This window comes from Leucoraja erinacea, chromosome 2 (genome assembly GCF_028641065.1).
Source record: "Leucoraja erinacea ecotype New England chromosome 2, Leri_hhj_1, whole genome shotgun sequence".
Lineage (NCBI taxonomy): Eukaryota > Metazoa > Chordata > Chondrichthyes > Rajiformes > Rajidae > Leucoraja > Leucoraja erinaceus.
In genome coordinates, this window is record NC_073378.1 from 48,269,661 (window position 1) to 48,290,708 (window position 21,048).

A 21,048-nucleotide genomic window follows, 5' to 3' on the forward strand; every position below is an offset into this window, starting at 1 on the left:
CCTTAATCATTAACTTTATTGGATGGGATATAAGTCATGCACGGATTCCTGATAAGTGCTCCTTATGTGACGCTCAGCATTTTGAATGCTGAAGATGAAAATATATCTATAAAGATTGTGTCAAATGAGAATTAATGAATTAAATATTTAAAACTAAAAGTTTACTCTAAGTGGTGTTACGATTGGCTGCTAATGATTTATAACAGCATGTTATATCTGAAAGAACTGAAATATTGTCCAACAATATTTGGGTATTTTATTTCCAACAGATTTTCCAACCCTTGGTGTACCTACTATTCGTACTGATTTAGCAGCTCCTCGTTTTCGCCGTATTAGTGATACAATTAACTATGGTGATGAAGCAACTGCTACTGCCTTGCTAAATCCTTCTATCTTTGCTCAAAGACAAGTTTATGAGAAAGACATGTTTTTAGGCAGGTCTAAAGAAGAGGTAAGTCTGTCTGTCTCTGTCTGCCTGTCTCTCTCTCTCTCTCTCTGTCTCCCTCTCTGTCTGCCTGTCTCCCTCCCTGTCTCTCTGTCTGTATCCCTCTCTCTCTCTCTCTCTGTGTCCCTCTCTCTCTCTCTCTCTCTCTCTGTCTCTCTCTCTCTCTCTCTCTCTCTCTCTCTCCCTCTCTGTCTCTCACTCTGTCTGTCTCTCTCTATCTGACTCTCTCTCTCTCTCTGTCTCTGTCAATTCAATTCAATTTAAAAACTTTATTGGCATGATAAAAAAACATTGTTATATTGCCAAAGTATAAAACATGACATACATATTTAAAATGCATAAGTATAAATACAAGTATACAGTGCATGGATAGATATGTTCCTGTACATAAACTCCAATAGGCCTATAGCCCTTTATTGATTGCTACACGTTCTTGCAGCTGTAAGCAGTACAACACAATAGCAAGTTTAGCAATTCAATATTAATTTCTTAGTGTTAGTTAATGTCAATTAGTGTGTGCGTACATATGTGCATGTTGGTCATTCACCGTCTCTCAGGTTATGGCATGCTGTTACGTATTGTGCACCAAGATGTGCCGTATTTCCTTCGCCAAGGATTATTCTTAGTTTTGATGTATCATCTAGGTCTTTAAAGTCAGGGGTTGCCACACTGAGTTTGTCAGTATGCTTTCCTTGTTTTGTCAATGTCTTTCTGTCTCTGTCTCTCTCTCTCTGTCTCTCTCTCTCTCTCTCTCTCTCTCTCTCTCTCTCTCTCTCTCTCTCTCCTCTGTCTCTCTCTGTCTGTCTGTCTCTCTCTCTCTCTGTCTCTCACTCTCCCTCTCTCTCTCTCTCCATCTCTCTGTCTGTCTCTCTCTGTCTGTCTCTCTCTCTCTCTCTCTCTCTCTCTCTCTCTCTCTCTGTCTCTCTCTCTGTCTCTCTCTCTCTCTCTCTCTCTCTCTCTCTCTGTCTCTCTCTCTGTCTCTCTCTCTGTCTCTGTCTGTCTCTCTCTGTCTGTGTCTGTGTCTCTCTGTCTGTCTCTCTCCAATAAGGTGACCCATAATTGACTGCAAAATCAAATGGAAACATGTGCTCTTGCAATGAATTATTCACCCCAAAGAGAGTTCGCTGATCATATTTAAGTAACCATTGCCTCGTATTAGCAGTGGGGAAGATATCTTGGTGTGTATATATACGTAACATACTCATCTATCTACCTGTGTCTATGTACTCATACATATTCATTTTTTCTAATATTTCACCTCTTTAACGCAAGGGCTCTTCACATTCACAAGCTGCAGATGGTGTTAACATGTATTTCTTGTTACTCACTTTTCCCTCATCATAACCTCACCTCTTTTTCACCTTCCAGTCGGTCATGGAGTCCAATTAGCCATTGCAATGATTTAATAGTTTGAGATCAAAGGTTAAGGTAGATTTTTGCTTAATCTGGCATTCAAAACTAATAGCTCAGATGGAGATATTTAGCAGTCTGAAGAGGTCGGGTTAGAAGTCGGATCTCAAGATGGGAGTAACCTGGTATGAGTAAACTGAGCAAGGCAGACAGAAAAGGTAGCTTGGCTATAAACTTTCAAGGATGAAGTTGTACATGCTTTCTGCTGCTGTTGACAGATTAAGATTCATAGGGGCAGCCTGCAACAAAAATGATTTTGGCAACCTGCAAATACAACACCCTGAGCAATGGCAGGCTTGCAAGAAAATATGGGATCAATGTCAAGGCACATGGGCAGTGACAATGCTTTGCAGAGTGTTTGGTGCTCATCCTTTCCATCATAGAAGTGATGACCAGCTCCATTTCAACATTTACAGTCCATTTCAACATTTACAGTCCTAGTGTCACAGAGCGGGTGGGATAATGGGGTGGGAGATTGCAACCTTCATGTGGTCCGCCTGATTTCAATGAATGCAATCAACCTGGTGTGCACAATCAAGTAAGATCAAATAGAACAAGTTGTCCTACAACTTTAGGCTGTGCATGCCATACGCAAGAAGAAGAGGAGCTATATAGTACAGAAACAGGGCCAGTTGGCCCTATGTGTCCATGCTGATCAAAATGTCTAACCAAGCTAGTACCACTTGCTTGTGCCTGGCTCATATCCCAACAAATCTTTCAAATCCACATATCTGTCTAAGTGTCATAACTGTACTCATCTCTGCAACTTCTGGTACCTTGTTCATCTATTTGACCTTCCCCACTCTCTGTCTGTCCTCTCCAATGAAATTATTTATATTAACATTTATATCAGGCACTATTTTCCCATCTGCCACCCTATTGGTTTGGGTTCCAAAATAGATGGTGAGATATCAAATAATAGTGTAGAAAGACACAAAGTGCTGGAGTAACAGCAGGTTAGCAGCATTTCTGGAGAACATGGATAGGCGGGTCCTCTCCAATCAGTGAGGACTCCTTCTCCCATTTCTGAAGTTCCCTCTCTCCCCCTGTTGGCCTCCTACTCTCGTTGGACCTTTATTTCCAACTATCGGTGCAACATCAACCATTTTGACCGCCACTCCCCTTGCCCACTACAATCTCACCCCCTCTGATTGCAGAGCCCTCTGCTCACTCAACAACAATTCCCAACATTATTAAACTCGCTGACACCCTCCTCATACCTACCCTCTTGACCATGACTCCACCGTAAAAAATGTCGCCTATCAATGTTCTGCAGAGATGTTGTCTGATCCACCGAGTTGTTCCAGCACTTTGTGTCTTTTTTTTGTAAACTAGCATCTGCAGTTCCTTGGTTCAACAGAGTGAAGAACTTTAGAATGAGAAAACGTCACTGTATTTATGGAAGGTGTGATATAATGAGCTGTATTGTGACAGCCAAGACTGAAAAGAGAGTTGGGTGGGAGGAGGGGATTTCCATATACTCTTTCTCACTTCCTCTTTCTCCATATCCTGTTCCTCAGACGGTGTGATTATGACATTGCATAACATGGAGCACACCACAGTGAATTCACTCTACTCCTACAACAAGACTTCTTCTGAGGGTCCCGGGCAACAAAGCTTTTTTTGGGATCTACAATTATCACTGGTGGTAGCAGGGCTTTGGTTGGTATTGTGCTGTTGTACATGGATTGCACACTGAAGCTAAACGGCAAGTAGTCAGAACATGTAGCCCTTGTTTCATATAGCTATGTATTTGCTTTGGCATGGTTACTTGGCTGTGGAAAACATAACATAGTAATGCAACATCAATGCACTGCAGTTGCATACATGGTACCAGAGGTTGACCATCATGATATGCAGGTTACAATTACATACCATTTGTACATTCAAGAATGTAACCTCGATTCATTCCACGTTGCTGTAAGATGCTAATTTAAAAAAAAAATAGATTTGGCCCTTATTGTAGTGGATGAATTAATATAAAATGTTCTGATTATTTTATTAAGTGAATGTATGTGTTTACATTTTAATCTGCGTAGGTAACTATTAGATCTTTTCAATCAAATTCATTCCAATAACCCTTTGTTTCAATTTTCCTCTTGATGGTTAAATCAGATTCAAAATGTAATCACAAAAAGGCAGTAATTTGGTGTTGAATTTGCACTGACACTCATTTCCCTTTTTTATCGCATCAGATGAAGCAAATATTTTGTAAGGCTGGAGTGGATATGACCAGGGGGACCTTTGAAGAGGTATGGAGGCGTGCTGCCATGAAACATTTAACGGGAGAGGTGTCCGTAGAGACATTTCGTGAGATCCTGGACGAGACTCAGATATCAGAGACTTTAACCTGTTAAACATTTATAATTTCTTCAAGGAATTTAAGATTTAAAAAGTTAAATGCATCAACTTTTGCAATTTGTTTCTGAAATGTTAGAACAGTTTCAAAATTTCAAGTTGAGGCACAAATTTTAACTCCGTTTTTTTGTCAGCTTATTCTGGGCACAACATTGATAACAAATACCTCTCAATATGCTGACTAAAGTAGTTGTAACATTCTCAATTAAAACTTTTTATTGTAGTTGTGGTCCAAAAAATAGTCAGAACTTGTCAAACGTTATCATGCAGTGAGTGTCTGTGACATTTATATAATGTTTTTAAAGTAGGAATAGAAATAATGGTCTTTCACATGAAAATATTAAAATATCTCTATAATTCTGGTTTGTTTCCAATTTTTTCAGCAAGTTTGTAAATGGGTTGTCAACAGCACCATAAAAATCTTTGGCATTTACTGCATCATATTTCAAATCATAATTACTTTTTTATCAAATACATATGTGAACAAACTTTTTCTTCAGGCTACAAACATCCCAAAACAATGAGGATGAATTTTCACATTGTTTCTCCAAACTAATTGCTGTTACTTTGTTGGAATATCAACGATAAAAATTAATGGCAGAATGATTAGGAAACAACTTTGTTTTCAACAAGTAAGTGTGCTGCAATTCAAACAGTACAATGACTGAAACCATCACCTTTAGTTTCTTGCTTCTTAGTTACCTCGAATTCCATCATTTTCCCACCACCCCATCACCAACCCAGCCACTGCCTTGGGTTATAATTAAGTGGTTGTTAACTGGGCCTGTTTGACTGTCTATCACAATGAGTGACATTTACCTCTAGTATTGCCACTGCAGCTGCTATTAAATCTGCTGCTGAGTACCTCTTACAAGTTTGTCACACGCAGATTTGTTAAAGCCAAGTGGTGCCATTCTGAAACAAGAGCAACATGTGCCCCGTATTGACTTTATCAAATTAGTGGAAAATATGAGTACGTCCAGAAGCTTATCCAGCTCACCTGCTTCAACAATGAATTCTGGTACATTCTTTATATGTAACCCTCAAAATAGTCAATGTATCATTTAAAAAATGTTACTCATTTGATTATTTCAATGTATTACTTGATTTTATTAAGTGTTCACGTGATTTCACCATTGAAATCTGAGAAATATCACGGGGCTCTTTAAAATTCACATATATTCGTATTAATTACACATTGGCTTTGTTTAAGATGATTAGACAGCCAGAAACCTCTTTGCAGGATGGACAAATTAAATACTAGAGGGCTTTGATTTAAAGTGAGAGGGCAATGTTTAAAGGAGATGTGCGAGGCGAGTTTTATCACACAAAGGGTAGTGAATGCCTGGAACACACTGACGGTGGTTGAAGCAGATTAGCTAGTGGTATTTCAGACTTTTGGATAGGCATTTTGACATTTAGGGAATGGAGAGATATGGGTTACGGCAATCGTCTTGTCACCATAGAAACATAGAACATAGGTGCAGGAGTAGGCCATTCGGCCCTTCGAGCCTGCACATTCGCCATTCAATATGATCATGGCTGATCATCCAACTCAGTATCCTGTACCTGCCTTCTCTCCATGCCCCCCTGATCCCTTTAGCCACAAGGGCCACATCTAACTCCCTCTTAAATATAGCCAATGAACTGGCCTCAACTACCTTCTGTGGCAGAGAATTCCAGAGATTCACCACTCTCTGTGTGAAAAATGTTTTTCTCATCTCAGTCCTAAAAAGATTTCCCCCTTATCCATGTCACCATGTTAGAACAGGGGCCGTTCTTGTGCTGTACTACTAGGATGGATTTGGAACACCTGTCTCAAATTCAGCTACCTATGCAAAAGTTGTCTCCATGAACATTTACTTTATGATAGCAGGGCTGCCAACATTGGGTGAGAGTTGAGAGTGAGAAATTGCGAGGGAGAGTGGTGGCCGCGGGGGTGTGGGAGGGGGTAGGGAGCTTTCTCATTTTTCAGCTTGAAATTGTGCAATTTGGTGCATACTGTAGCGAGTCTTTTAACTTACACTTGAATGTAACATTAATACTTTAAATTGGATTAGGTATGAATAAGGTTAGGCTAAATTACATTCCTAATTACTTCCACAGTAGAGCCAGGTTCTGATCAACAGGTGCAGCACATGCATGACTATATTCATGTATGGAAATCAGATTATAATTCATGCTTTTATGCATATATATATATATATATATATATAGAGAAAAAAACAGAGAAACAAGGCAAGAGTCAGACTTCCATCACTGTTCTGCACAAATAAATCAATCAACCTTACCCTTTGAATCTAGAAACAAGACAAAAATGCCACATATTCAATCGTATATGATTCAATGAAATTAAGATATATATATGTAAAACATATATATGGAAACCGGCCCTTCAGCCCACCAAGTCCACACCGACCAGCAATCTGCCATACACCAATTCCATCCATCATGCCAGCGACAATTTACAGAAGCCAATTAACGTACAAACCGGCACTTCTTTCGGATGTAGGTAGAAACCGGAATATCCAGAGAAAACCCGTGGTGGTAAAGCAGCAAATCTACTGCTGCGCCACCGTGCACCCCATTAAATTTTTTCTGTAATATATTTACTACGGTGTCATGTCAATAAAGATGATCACATGATTCTGATTTCTGCCCTTAATTGAATAACACACATCTCCAGTCATTGTGTTTTATGGCTGGTTTTCAACCTCTTCAGTCTGAAGGTCTCGACCTGAAACATCACCCATTCTTTCTCTCCAGAGATGCTGCCTGTCCTGCTGAGATTTTCTAGTTTTTAGTGTCTATCTTCAGTTTAAACCAGCATCTGCAGTTCCTTCCTTCACTCTTAGTTAAGCAAAAACGGGTCCTATTCTCATAATATATTATTCACCTCAACTAAGTTTTTCTTTACTTCCGTTGCTGCAGAGAATACAATCCCAGTTATCAAATCTTTTTTCAAAATGAAAAAAAAAAATTCCAGCCCTGCCAACATCTTCATAAATCACCTCTGGATCCTCTCCAGAGCAATTGCACCCCTTCTACAACGTGTCATAGTCTTACAGCATGGAAACAGGCCCTTCATCCCAACTTGTTCATGCAGATCAAAATGCCCCATCTAAGCTAGTGCCATTTATCCGCATTTGGCCCATATCCCTTTCAACCTTGTGTGTGCCACTGTGTGTGTGAGAGTGTGTGTCAGTGAAGCGGCGACAACATCCGGAGTGAACTGAGACTTTGCAATGCCCGGGAGCATTTCCCTCCCCCCATCCGTCCACCCCACCCCTGTCTCCCCTGTTTTACTCACCTCTAAAACAATTTTGAATTTCCAGCACCTGCAGATTTTTGAGCGTAAGAAATTTGTGGTCAGCGTGAGAGCGTGAGAATTTTGTGAAATGCGTGACTCTCACGCTCAATGTGAGAGTTGGCAGCCCTGCTAATAATGCAAACATTTTATGTAAGTTCCAATTGTTTGGACACAAATCACTTATTACTGCTTTATAAACTAAAAAAAAATAACATGTTCCCTTTCCTGACTAACTCATAAGTACTTTAACGCTGTTAACAGAGCAAAGGGATATTAATCTCAAGAATCAAAATGGGGAAAGTGGGGGCAATTTTGCTTAAATGGTCATTCTAAGCCCATTCAGAACTGCATAGAGTCAGAGTTATACAACATGTACATGGCTGGCCCAATTTGGCCATGTTGATCAAGTTGGCATTCTGCGCGTCCCAGGGACTGGCTGCAGTTCCCAGATCAACTCACGTCCCAAGGACTGGCTGCAGTTCTCAGGTCAGCTCGCCTGCTCCAACCCCGCAAAAACAAATTGAAAAACCCCCCACTGTTTTTCGGGTTACGGGCCGTAGATTGCCGAACCCTGTCCCAGATGTTTGACCGCATTGTGACCCCCCCCCCCCCCCCCCCCCCCCCATTTTACAACTGATTCACCTGGTTAGTTCCATCTTTGGCTGCTTCATGTTGTCGGCGGCTGCAAATCCAACCAAGAGAGAAGAGAAGAGACGTGACGTCACTCACAGCCGTCAATCGACGCGGTTCCCCAGACCGCACAGATCGCTGTCATGTGGCGCAATGAGACAAACTGTGCAGGGACTGTCCCCTGTCCCGTTTCACCCATATCCATCCCTCTGGTTTGCAGATGACACAAAGCTGTGTGGCAGTGTGAACTGCGAAGAGGATGCTAGGAGGTTTCAGGGTGACTTGGACAGGTTGAGTGAGTGGACAAGGAGGCAGATTATTTTCTCAATGGTGTCAGATTAGGAAAAGGGAAGTGCAACGAGACCTGGGTGTCCTTGTACACCAGTCACTGAAAGTAAACATGCAGGCACAGCAGGCAGTGAAGAAAACTAATGGCATGTTGGCCTTCAGAACTTGAAGATTTGAGTATAGGAGTAAATAGTTCCTTCTGCAGTTGTACAGGGCCCTGGTGATACCACAACTGGAGTATTGTGTGCAGTTTTGGTCTCCTTATTTGGGGAAGGGTGTCCTTGCTATTGGGGCAGTGCAGCGTAGGTTCACCAGGTTAATCCCCTGGATGGCGGGACTGTCATATGAGGAAAGATTGGGCTTGTACTCACTGGAATTTAGAAGGATGAGGGGATATATTATAGAAACATATAAAATTATAATAGGACTGGACAAGCTAGATGCAGGAAAAATGTTCCCGATGTTGGCGGAGTCCAGAACTAGGGGCCACAGTCTAAGAATAAAGGGGAGGCCATTTAAAACTGAGATGAGAAAAAACCTTTTCATCCAGATTCTCTGTCACAGAAGGCAGTGGAGGCCAATTCACTGGATGAATTTAAAAGAGAGTTAGACAGAGCTCCAGGGGCTAGCGGAATCACGGAATATGAGAAGAAGGCAGGCACGGTTACTGATTGTGTATGATCAGCCACGATCACAATGAATGGCGGTGCTGGCTGGAAGGGCCAAATGAACTCCCCCTGCACCTATTTTCTATGTTTCTATGGCATTTCACGCCTCCTCTTTATTACATATCTGACACACTTTTGTCTATTTTTCACCTCTGGTCTTTGTCACCTAGTCCACCCACTGCCAATTAACCTCCCTCCCCCCCCCCCTCCCTCACCTCTAATCACATCACCTACCAGGTTTCCCTTCACTCCAACCTCTCTTTCCCAGCTTTCTCCCCCCACTCCATCTGTCAGACCGACAATCTCGACCCAAAACACTTTCTGTCTCTTCTCTCCACAGATGCTGTTGGATCTGCTGAGTTCATCCACCACTTTGTCTTTTACTTAAGATTCCAGCATCTGCAGTTCCATGTGCTCCCAGTTCGGAGGAATACTTTGCTGCTATATTAAATGCAATCAATAGAGGGAGCCCACGGCACACGATTGCCATAATTCAGCTTCACCGAAAATACTTCTGTTAAATAACTACAAATTTTACGTCAAAAGGAATATTTTGCAATATTGAACAATCGGTCTTACTATTTATGTTGGAGTATTACATAACAATATTTTATGGTTGTATGCATTTCCATGCTAGAGCATTTGTGGTCTTTACCTTCTCTATTATAACCATATATAACCATATAACAATTACAGCACGGAAACAGGCCATCTCAACCCTTCTCGTCCGTGCCGAACACGTATTCTCCCCTAGTCCCATATACCTGCGCTCAGACCATAGCCCTCCATTCCTTTCCCGTCCATATAACTATCCAATTTATTTTTAAATGATAAAAACGAACCTGCCTCCACCACCTTCACTGGAAGCTCATTCCACACAGCCACCACTCTCCGAGTAAAGAAGTTCCCCCTCATGTTACCCCTAAACTTCTGTCCCTTAATTCTCAAGTCATGTCCCCTTGTTTGAATCTTCCCTACACTCAGTGCAAAAAGCTTATCCACATCAACTCTGTCTATCCCTCTCATCATTTTAAAGACCTCTATCAAGTCCCCCCTTAACCTTCTGCGCTCCAAAGAATAAAGCCCCAACTTGTTCAACCTTTCTCTGTAACTTAGTTGCTGAAACCCAGGCAACATTCTAGTAAATCTCCTCTGTACTCTCTCTATTTTGTGGACATCCTTCCTATAATTAGGCGACCAAAATTGTACACCATACTCCAGAATTGGCCTCACCAATGCCTTGTACAATTTTAACATTACATCCCAACTTCTATACTCAATGCTCTGATTTATAAGGGCCAGCACACCAAAAGCTTTCTTTACCACCCTATCTACATGAGATTTCACTTTCAGGGAACTGTGAATACCGAAGAAAATTGTTCAATATCTCCCCCATCTCTTTTGGCTCTGCAGATAGCTGTCCACTCTGACTCTCTAATGGACCAATTTTATCCCTCGTTATCCTTTTGCTATTAATATAGATGTAGAAACCCTTTGGATTTACTTTCACCTTACTTGCCAAAGCAACCTCATATCTTCTTTTAGCTTTTCTAATTTATTTCTTAAGATTCTTTTTACATTCCCTATACTCCTCAAGCACCTCATTTACTCCATGCTGTCTATAATTATTGTAGATCTCTCTCTTTTTCTGAACTGTGTCCAATTTCCCTTGAAAACCATGGCTCTTTCCAATTTTTACTATTTCCTTTCAACCGAACAGGGACATAAAGATTCTGTACTCTTAAAATTTCACCTTTAAATGTCTTCCATTTCTCTTTCCCATAAAACAAACTGTCCCAATTTACTCCTTTTAAATCCTTTCGCATCTCCTCAAAGTTAGCCTTTCTCCAATCAAAAATCTCAACCCTAGGTCCAGTTCTGACCCTCTCCATAATTATATTGAAACTAATGGTATTGTGATCACTGGTCCCGAACTGTTCCCCAACGCATACCTCTGCCACCTGACCCATCTCATTTCCTAACAGGAGGTCCAGCACCGCCCCTTCTCTAGTAGGTACTTCTATGTATTGCTGCAAAAAACTATCCTGCACACATTTTACAAACTCCAACCCATCCAACCCATTTACAGAATGTGTTTCCCAGTCTATGTGTGGAAAATTGAAATCTACCACAATCACTACATTGTGCTTACTACTAATATCTGTAATCTCCTTACATATTTGCTCTTCCAATTCTCGCTCCCCATTTGGCGGTCTATAATACACCCCTATAAGTGTTGCTACACCTTTCCCATTTCTCAGTTCCACCCAAATAGCCTCCCTAGATGAGCCCTCTAATCTATCCTGCCAAATTAAATATTACTTATTTGATATCTGCGAAACTGGTGATAATTATGGATATTCTCTCATATGTTTAGAGAGATTTTAATATTATTCCTTTAATAAATGGATTTATTATACATATAGTTACAATGAACTATAGATATTAGGAATATGAAATTATATTTTGAGGTGTTCCAGAACCAGGGGCCACAGTCTTAGAATAAAGGGGAGGCCATTTAAGACTGAGGTGAGAAAAGGGTTTTTCAACCAGATAGTTGTGAATTTGTTGAATTTCCTGCCACAGAGGGCAGTGGAGGCCAAGTCACTGGATGGATTTAAGAGAGAGTTAGATAGAGCTCTAGAGGCTAGTGGAATCAAGGGATATGGGGAGAAGGCAGGCACGGGTTATTGATTTGGGACGATCAGCCATGATCACAATGAATGGCGGTGCTGGCTCAAGGGGCCAAATGGCCTCCTCCTGCACCTATTTTCTATGTCTGGTGGGCGGCGCAACTCTGGTCAGCAGCGGCCTCTGCAGTCTGTCCGCGTTTTATTATTTTCTGTCTGTGTTTTTATGTAGTTTTTGTTATTTTTTGTTGGGGTGTGTGTGTGGGGGGGCAGGGGTGTGGTGGGACGGGGGGGGAAACTTTTTAAATCTCTCCCTGCACGGGAGACCCAACTTTTTCTCGTCGGATTTCCGTTGTCGTTGGGGCCGCAACGAGGAGCGGCCTCCAACAGGAAGAGACTGGGGACTCTGGTGCTACGACTCACCGTCACCGTCGCGGGGCTGGCCGAGTCCGGAGCGGGTGGAGCGGTGGAGGAGCGCTGCTGCTGCTGCTGCTGCTGCGGCCCGACCGGAGAGTCGGAGGCTCCAACGGCAGGTCTGTGGACGGCGGCACCGGGAGCCCGCGGATCCCTGGAGGGAGACCGCTTTTCAGGGCTCTCGCAACGGCGACTCCCCCGCCCGAGTTGCGGGGTTGAAGAGCTCCTGGAGCGGGGCCTGACATCACCGCCCCGCACGGCTTGGAATGGCCGCGGGACTCTGCGAGCGCACACCGGGGGCTCTAACACCAAGACCCGGTGTGCGACCTTGCACCACCCGGCGTGGTTTTAATGGCCGCGGGACAATCGCCATCGCCAGCCGGGGGCTTTGACTTTGACTCTGACATCGGGGGGGGGGGGGAGAGTGCAGTGGAGAGATAAGTTTATTTGGCCTTCCATCACAGCAATGTGATGGATGTTTATGTAAATTATGTTGTGTCTTGGGTCTATGTGTTTGTAATGTATGGCTGCAGAAACGGCATTTCGTTTGGACCTCAAGAGGTCCAAATGACAATTAAATGTATCTTGTATCTTGTATCTTGTTTCTAAAGATAGTTCAGGTAGATGGGAGGTCAGGATTGCACTCTGGCTGTTGAGAGAACTGTTCAGTTGCCTGATAGCAGCTGGGAAAAAAACTGTTCCTTAATCTGGAGGTATGCATTTTCAAACTGTTATGCCTCTTGTCAGATGGGAGAGGGGAAAAGAGTGAGTGTCTGGGATAAGACTGGTCATTGATTATGCTGACGGCCTTGTTGACGCAGTGTGAAGTGTAGATGGAGTCAATGGAAGGAAGTCTGGTTTGTGTGACGGTCTTGGCTACATCTATAACTCTGCAATTTCTTGCGGTCTTGGATGTTGTTCCTTAAAAACCAGGTTGTGATGCATCTCGATAAGATGCTTTATATGGCTCATCTGCAGAAGTTGGTGAGAATTGTTGGGTACATGCCAAAGGAAGTAGAGGCGTTGGTTTGTTTTCTTGGCCATAGCTCCTATGTGGCCGGACCAGGACAAATTGCTGATGATAATCGATAATGTTTTATTATTAATATTTAATGTTTTATGTGTCATTCCTAACTGTCACTGTATTGTATGTTGTCGCTTGTGGGTAGAGCACCAAGGCAAATTGCTTGTATGTGAATACTTGGCCAATAAACTTATTCATTCTCTGGAACTCTCTGCCACAGAGGGTAGTTGAGGCCAGTTCATTGGCTATATTTAAGAGGGAGTTAGATGTGGCCCTTGTGGCTAAAGGGATCAGGGGGTATGGAGAGAAGGCAGGTACAGGATACTGAGTTGGATGATCAGCCATGATCATATTGAATGGTGGTGCGGGCTCGAAGGGCCGAATGGCCTACTCCTGCACCTAATTTCTATGTCTCTATGTTTCTATTCATTCATGATATTTACTCCTAGGAACTTGAAGCATTCCGCCATCTCTACTTCAGCACCATCAATGTAGACTGGGGTGTGTTTACTGCTTCGCAATCTCAATCACAATCACAATCTGTTTTGTTTTGCTCACACCAAGGGCGAGGTTGTTGTCTTGGCTCCACGCTACAACATTCTCAATCTCCTTTCTGTATTTGGTTTCAACACCATTCTATATCCAGCCCATTAGGGTGGTGTTATCTGCAAACTTGTAGATTGAGTTAGATTAGTATTTAGGTTGCAGAGTCATGAGTGTATAATGACTATAGTAAGGAGCTGAGAATGCATCCTTGTGTGGCACCAGTGTTGAGAATTATCGTAAAGGATAAGTTTTCACATATCCTCACTGGTTTGTTGGGCAGAAGTTTGAGGATCCTGTTGCAGAGGGGAGTGCTGACTCCCAAGTTCCACGAGTTTGGAGGTGAGCTTGGTCGGGATAATGGTTTTGAATGCAGGGCTACTGTCAATCAATAGGAGTCTGATGTAGGTGTCCTTCTTATCCAGGTGTTCCAGGGATGAGTGTAGGGCCAGGGAGATGACACCAGCCGTGGAGTTGATGTGGGAGTCGGTGATAACATGACATTTCACAATACATTTTAAACTGCCACATGAGTTTCATCAATCGGGAATTCATTCTTGAACATGTTGGCAAATATCAGCGGGAGATGTCATACATGTGAGTAGCACAGCAAGCTTTCCATTTTTAGTGTCATGTTGAGTTTCATCTCGAGCTCCAGGAACTCATTTTTTTCTAGTGGCAAGATCCCTGTCTCATAATTCAAGAGGAACATGAGAACCTACGAAGAGATGCCAGTTAAGTTGGTTTGCGTGGGAAGTGTTCCCTAAAACCAGCAACTGCTCTTCATTAGATAACAATCAAACTTCCAGAATAACTATTAAAATATTTCTGGATTGACCTGGTTACATTCAGCATTTTTTCAAACATCAGTAATACCTGAATGACACGTTAAATGTAATTAAATTATACCTGGATATACATAGATTAAAGAACATAGAACAGTACAGCGTAGGAGCAGGGCTTTAGCCAAAATGTCCTCACCAAACATTATGCCAAATTAAACTAATCTCTTCTGCCTGCACATCATCCATTTGCCTCTATTCCCTGCATATTCATGCACCTTTCTAAAAGCCTCCAAAATGCCACTATCGTATCTGCCACCACCACCACCACCATCCCTGGCAGTACGTTCCAACCTCACCACCCTCTGTGTAAAAGAAACTTGCCCCGCACATTTTCTTTAAACTGTGTCCAACTGAAAATATTTACAATGTTAGTAGAAGCTTCCCTCTAAATTATAATTTTATGAAAAATTACCTTCACCTTATTTTTTTCCCTTGCTCATGTCTGGATGTGCGATAAAATCAAAATGACTTCATGTGGTAAAGAATCCAGCTGGATTAGGGTCAAATTAAGATCTCATATTCCTCAGTTTTATGCAATTTGCTAGTTTTGTAGTTAATGTTTGTACTGAATTGCTCCGTTTATCCTTTAAAGGCTTATCAACTTGAGAAGAACACAGCAATTTTGAGATTTTACTATTATTTTTACTATCTAAATAATTGGGTTGACTTTGCATTAAATTATTCTGTAGAAACTAGGAACTGCTGATACTGGTTTACAAATGAAAGACACAAAGTTCTGGAGTAACTCAGTGGGTCAGGCAGCATCCCTGGAAAACATGGATAGGTGACGTTGCAGGTCAGGAAGCTTCTTCAGTCTGGGTCAAAATCTGAAGAAGAGTCCCGACGTGAAATGTCACTTATCCATGTTCTCCAGGGATGTTGCCTGACCTGCTGAGTTACTCCAGCACTTTATAAAATTACTCTGGCTCAGCACCCTATGTAGTGGCATCAAAGATTGAGGAATTTGCTGGGCAAGTCAAAGCATCAAATTTGCTATACTCACAGAGGAGTGAATATTACAATACACTCAGAATACGTCACATGAAGTATTTTTTAACCACCTTTGACGTATGCTTCAACAGAAGTTGTACCTTGGAAGCAGATAAATGAAATTCGATGGTATAATGGCTATTGCTTCAAATTTAACCCATCCAAAGCTGGACTTTGATTGTGGTTTTAATTCTACGACTGAACTGTGTAATTAGCAAATAAATCTGGCAACAAAAGATTATTCATCAAGGTATAGCCAAATTATTGAGATAAAGGGAACTGCAGATGATAGTTTACAAAAAAAAACCCCAGTGTGCTAAAGTAACTCAGAGGATCAGGCAGCATCTCTGGAAGTGATGTTTCAGGTCAGTTACCAGGTCAGGTCACCTGTTGAGACTGATTGTAGTGAAGGTGGAGAAAGCTGGAAAACAGGTGAGGGATTGGGAGGAGGTACCGCAGCATGAAGAGCGGGACAACCAGGTTCTGCAACAGCTTCATCCCCCAGGCCATAAGATTACTGATCAATCAACAAAACCGAGGCTAGAACTTTTAAAATATCGACACTTTTAAAAAAAACTTTTAATATATATTTAATTTACAGAACCATGCACATGAGGCATTTTTATGGACGCACCTAGTACTTTTTACTATTACCTGATTTTGGAGAGTCAAATGCAACGAAATTTCGTTCAAGGTGCACTGTGTCTAGGTGTATATCTGAATGACAATAAAGTTTTCATTCATTCATACATTGATAATGCTCCCCCTTTTTTACACCCACTTTTTCCTGTGCTCCACCCATTTCACCCACTATCCAGTCCCCCTTTCCCCTTCCCCCTTCTCCCTGTCCCTCTCCACCTATAGAGAGAGTTAGATTTAGTTCTTAGGGCTAAAGGAATCATGGGATATGGGGAAAAAGCAGGAACGGGGTACTGATTTTAGATGATCAGCCATGATTATATTGAATGGCAGTGCTGGCTCAAATGGCTGAATGGCCTATTCTTGCACCTATTTTTCTATGTTTCTATTCCTTCCTCTGGCTTCACATTTAACTCCTCTTCTCCCCTTATCTTACACCCTTTTGTCTCCTATTCATCACTAGCCTTTATCTCCCAATCTGCTAATCAGATCCCCATCACATGTATCCACCTATCACTTGCCAGGCTTTGTCCCTCGCCATCCGCTTTTCAAGTTTTGTTTCCTGTACTACAATCAGTCTGAACAAGCGACCCAAAATGTTACCTAACATTTCCTCCATGGATGCTGCTTGATCCACCGAGTTATTCTAGCACTTTGTGTTTTTCTTCATAACCAGATTATTCCAGGATTAAGGACTAGAGTTATTTTACCTTCAGCTATTTGCCACTAAGTACAATTCAATAAATATCTCCCATCTTTAGAGGGGTGAACAGTACAGAATGGACTATTTAGTCCTACACCACTCCAACTCTCAGATTCAGATTCAGATTCAATTTTAATTGTCATTGTCAGTGTACAGTACAGAGACAACGAAATGCATTTAGCATCTCCCTTGAAGAGCGACATAGCAAACGATTTGAATAAAAAGAATAAATAATAAGTGTCCGGGGGGGGGGGTGATTGGCAGTCACCGAGGTACGTTGTTTAGTAGAGTGACAGCGGCCGGAAAGAAGCTGTTCCTCGACCTGCTGGTTCGGCAACGGAGAGACCTGTAGCGCCTCCCGGATGGTAGGAGGGTAAACAGTCCATGGTTGGGATGAGAGCAGTCCTTGGCGATGCTGAGCGCCCTCCGCAGACAGCGCTTGCTTTGGACAGACTCAATGGAGGGGAGCGTGGAACCGGTGATGCGTTGGGCAATTTTCACCACCCTCTGCAATGCCTTCCGGTCGGAGACAGAGCAGTTGCATACCATACTGTGATGCAGTTGGTAAGGATGCTCTTGATGGTGCAGCGGTAGAAGTTCACCAGGATCTGAGGAGACAGATGGACCTTCTTCAGTCTCCTCAGGAAGAAGAGACGCTGATGAGCCTTCTTGATCAGAGTAGAGGTATTGTGGGTCCAAGAGAGGTCATCGGAGATGTTGACTCCCAGGAACCTGAAGCTAGAAACACGTTCCACCTCCGTCCCGTTAATGTGGATGGGGGTGTGCGTGCCGCCTCTGGACTTCCTGAAGTCTACAATGAGCTCCTTGGTCTTCTTGGAGTTAAGGGCCAGGTTGTTGTCAGCGCACCATGCTGCTAAGTGCTGGACCTCCTCCCTGTAGGCCAGCTCATCGTTGTTGCTGATGAGGTCAATCACCGTTGTATCATCTGCATACTTGATGATGGTGTTAGTACCATGTACAGGTACAGGTTAGTACCATGTAAAGTTTACCCCACTCTCTGTATTTGGTTGTGTATGCTGTTTGGATGATGTTTAATGTAACCTAAAGAGACAGAACTTCAATTCCCCGTGGGTACCTTTGCCTTTGGGATTCAACATAGAACTCAACAATTTTATATACAGTAATCAACCATCCCACACTTGCATCTCACATTTCCTGTATCAGTTTGTTTCATTTATTTCCCCTGTTAGTGTTTCAGATTTAATTTGCTTATTTTAGGGGCAGAATAGTGGCACAGTGGTAGAGTTACTGCCTTACAGTCCCAGAGTCCTGGGATCAATCCTGACTTTAGCTGCTGTGTGTACAGAGTTTGTACATTCTCCCTTTGACCACGTGGATTTTCGGCTGGTGCTCCAGTTTCCTCTCACATCTCAAAGATGTGCAGGTTCGTAGGCTGATTGGCCTCTGTAAATTGTCCCTATAAAACTAAAACCAAAATCCCATTTACAAATCTTCCCATTCATGCCTTCAGCTGGAACCACCAGTCCTGTCATTTAATCTCTCCTTACCTCCATATATTATAGATCTTCCCCTTTTTGTTATCTCCCCCTTTCCTTCTGCTTTCTCTGCAACTTAAAGTTTACCCCACTTTTCTCAGTTCTGATAAATAGTCATTGACGAAATGTTTAGTTTAATTTATCTTAGTTAAGAGATACAGCATGGATCATGCATTTTGGCCCACTGATTCCACGCTGATCAGTGATCACCTATTCACACTAGTTCTATGTTAACCCACTTTCTAATCCACTCCCTACATGTTAGGGGCAATTTTACAGTGGCCAATTAACCTACAAACCTGCACATCTTTGGGATGCGGGAGGAAACCAGAGCACCCGCATGAAACTCACGTGATCATAGAGTCATAGTCATAGGTCACACAGCGTGGAAATAGACCCTTCGGCCCAACTTGCCTATGTTGACCAACATGCCACATCTACATTTGTCCCACCTGCCTGCATTTGGCCCATATCCTTCCAAACCTTTCCTATCCATGTACGTATCGAGATGTTCCTTAAACATTGTGATAATACCTGCAGCATACCTGCAGCCCATTCCATATATCTAACACCTTTTGTGTTAAAAAGTTGTCCACAGGGAGAATGCGCAAACTACACACAGACAGCACCCAAGGTCAGGATCAAACCTGGTTCCTTTGCGCTGTGAGGCAGCAGCTCTACCAGCAGCGCTACTGTGCCACCATTTTTAATTCTGCTTTTCTCATTCCACAGATGCTTAATGATCTTTTGAATATTGGCCGCCTTTTCAGTTTCTATTCCTTTCAACACAATAGAAGGTGAGCTGCAAAAGGACCTTATAAATGTATAGGTAATTTTCTAGGTATTTAAGTCATTGCAATAGCAATCATTTTGCTTTGTGCAGTTCACTTTAAATACACAGAGTGGCAGAATCACTTCTCCATTTTCACTGCTGATTCCAGGTATCCTCAGGGGAAGTTGCAAATAACAATAGAAAATAATACTTACTTAATTAGTGAGGTACTACATTATCCAGACTGCTTGGGAAAATGGATCAACACAGTTGCATTTCACCTCTGGAATCTGGATTTCCCCAGTGATTGCCTATAAATATGTTCATAAGAAGTAAGCTTGCAGCTCAATGCACGAGGATATGTACTAACAGCGGCAACACTGTTACCATCTGGAATCCAGTTATATTACTCAAAGAAGCAGCAAAGTGGATGGTATAGGGTATAGACAATGACATTGGCGGTTTTTTTTAGGCAAGAGAGGATATTTGAATGTATCTTTTGCTCCACTTTATCTGAGAGTCCTAAAACAATTACATGGTGAAATTAAATTAGCAAGTGATCGGTTTACCATTGTTTATAAATCACATTCATTGATCAAAGAAAGGATATTTATTGATAATTTCTCTCTGTTTTAATCTTGACAGAATGAAGAGGTGATGGGGATAATTAAAGAGAGGAGACAATTTCACATCCCCCCCTCCCCCCCGCCCAAATTCTGAACTCCTTCCCTGTGCTGTGACACATGTTCCAGGAAGGGCTCCTGCAGCAGGGATATCTGCAGAGGATTGATTAAATGAGTGAAAAATACAGCATGAAAACAGGCCCTTTGGCCCACCGAGTCCACGTCGGCCATCGATCACCCATTCACACTAGTTGTGTGCTATCCCACTTTCGCGCCCACTCCCGATGTGTTTGGGCCAGAGGCCAATTAACCTACAAACCTGCACGTCTTTGGAATATGGTAAGAAACTGGAATAGGGCATTCACGTCCAATGATACAGTGGTCTACAAGAAGTCCAGATATGACCTTGGTAAGGCCATCAAAAAAACCAAAAGGGACTTCTGCTCCAAACTGGAGGATGAGACAGATGTTCGGCAGCTGTGGCGGGGCCTGAATGCAATCATCTCCTACAAGGCGAAATCAGGAGGCAGCTCGAATATTGGCGAAACATCACACCCTGACGAGCTCAATGCGTTTTACGCTTTGATAGGGAGAATACTGATGTGCCTTCCCGAGCCCCCATTCGCTGTGATGGTATTTCAGTCACAGTCACAGAGGCCGACGTCAGGAAATCCTTCAGAGGGGTGAACCCCCAAAAAGTGCCTGGACCTGATGGTATACCAAGTCGTGTTCTAAAAACCTGTGCGGACCAACTGGCTGGAGTTTTTACGAACATTTTCAACCTCTCACTTCGGAGGTCTGAGGTCCCCACCTGCTTTAAAAGGGCATCAATTATACCAGTGCCCAAGAAGAGTAAGGTGACGTGCCTCAATGACTATCGACCAGTGGCACTAACGCCAGTGGTGATGAAGTGCTTTGAGAGGTTGATCATGGAGCAAATCAACTCCTACCTCGACAAAAACCTGGACCCACTGCAGTTCGCTTACCGCCACAACAGATCAACGGTGGATGCGATCTCGCTGGCCCTCCACTCCGCTCTGGACCACTTGGACAACAAAAACTCATATGTCAGCCTGTTATTCATCGATTACAGCTCGGCATTTAACACAATCATCCATCCCTTCCAAGCTGGTTACCAAACTCGCAGAACTGGGTCTCTGCTCATCCCTCTGCAATTGGATCCTCGACTTCCTCATTCACAGACCACAGTCTGTTCGTATTGGTAGAAATGTGTCAGCC

The 21,048-nt window shown here is 42.6% G+C and overlaps 1 protein-coding gene across 1 annotated transcript in view; it reads left to right on the forward strand.

Moving 5' to 3' along the window:
• efhb (EF-hand domain family, member B) overlaps nt 1-4,570 on the forward strand; it is a 39,887-nt gene extending 35,317 nt beyond the window's left edge. The window contains exons 12-13 of the mRNA XM_055656438.1: nt 270-451; nt 4,051-4,570. Coding sequence (XP_055512413.1) covers nt 270-451; nt 4,051-4,212 — 344 coding nt within the window. The 3' untranslated portion in view covers nt 4,213-4,570. The remainder of the gene's footprint in view (nt 1-269; nt 452-4,050) is intronic.
• The last annotated feature ends 16,478 nt before the right edge of the window (nt 4,571-21,048 follow it).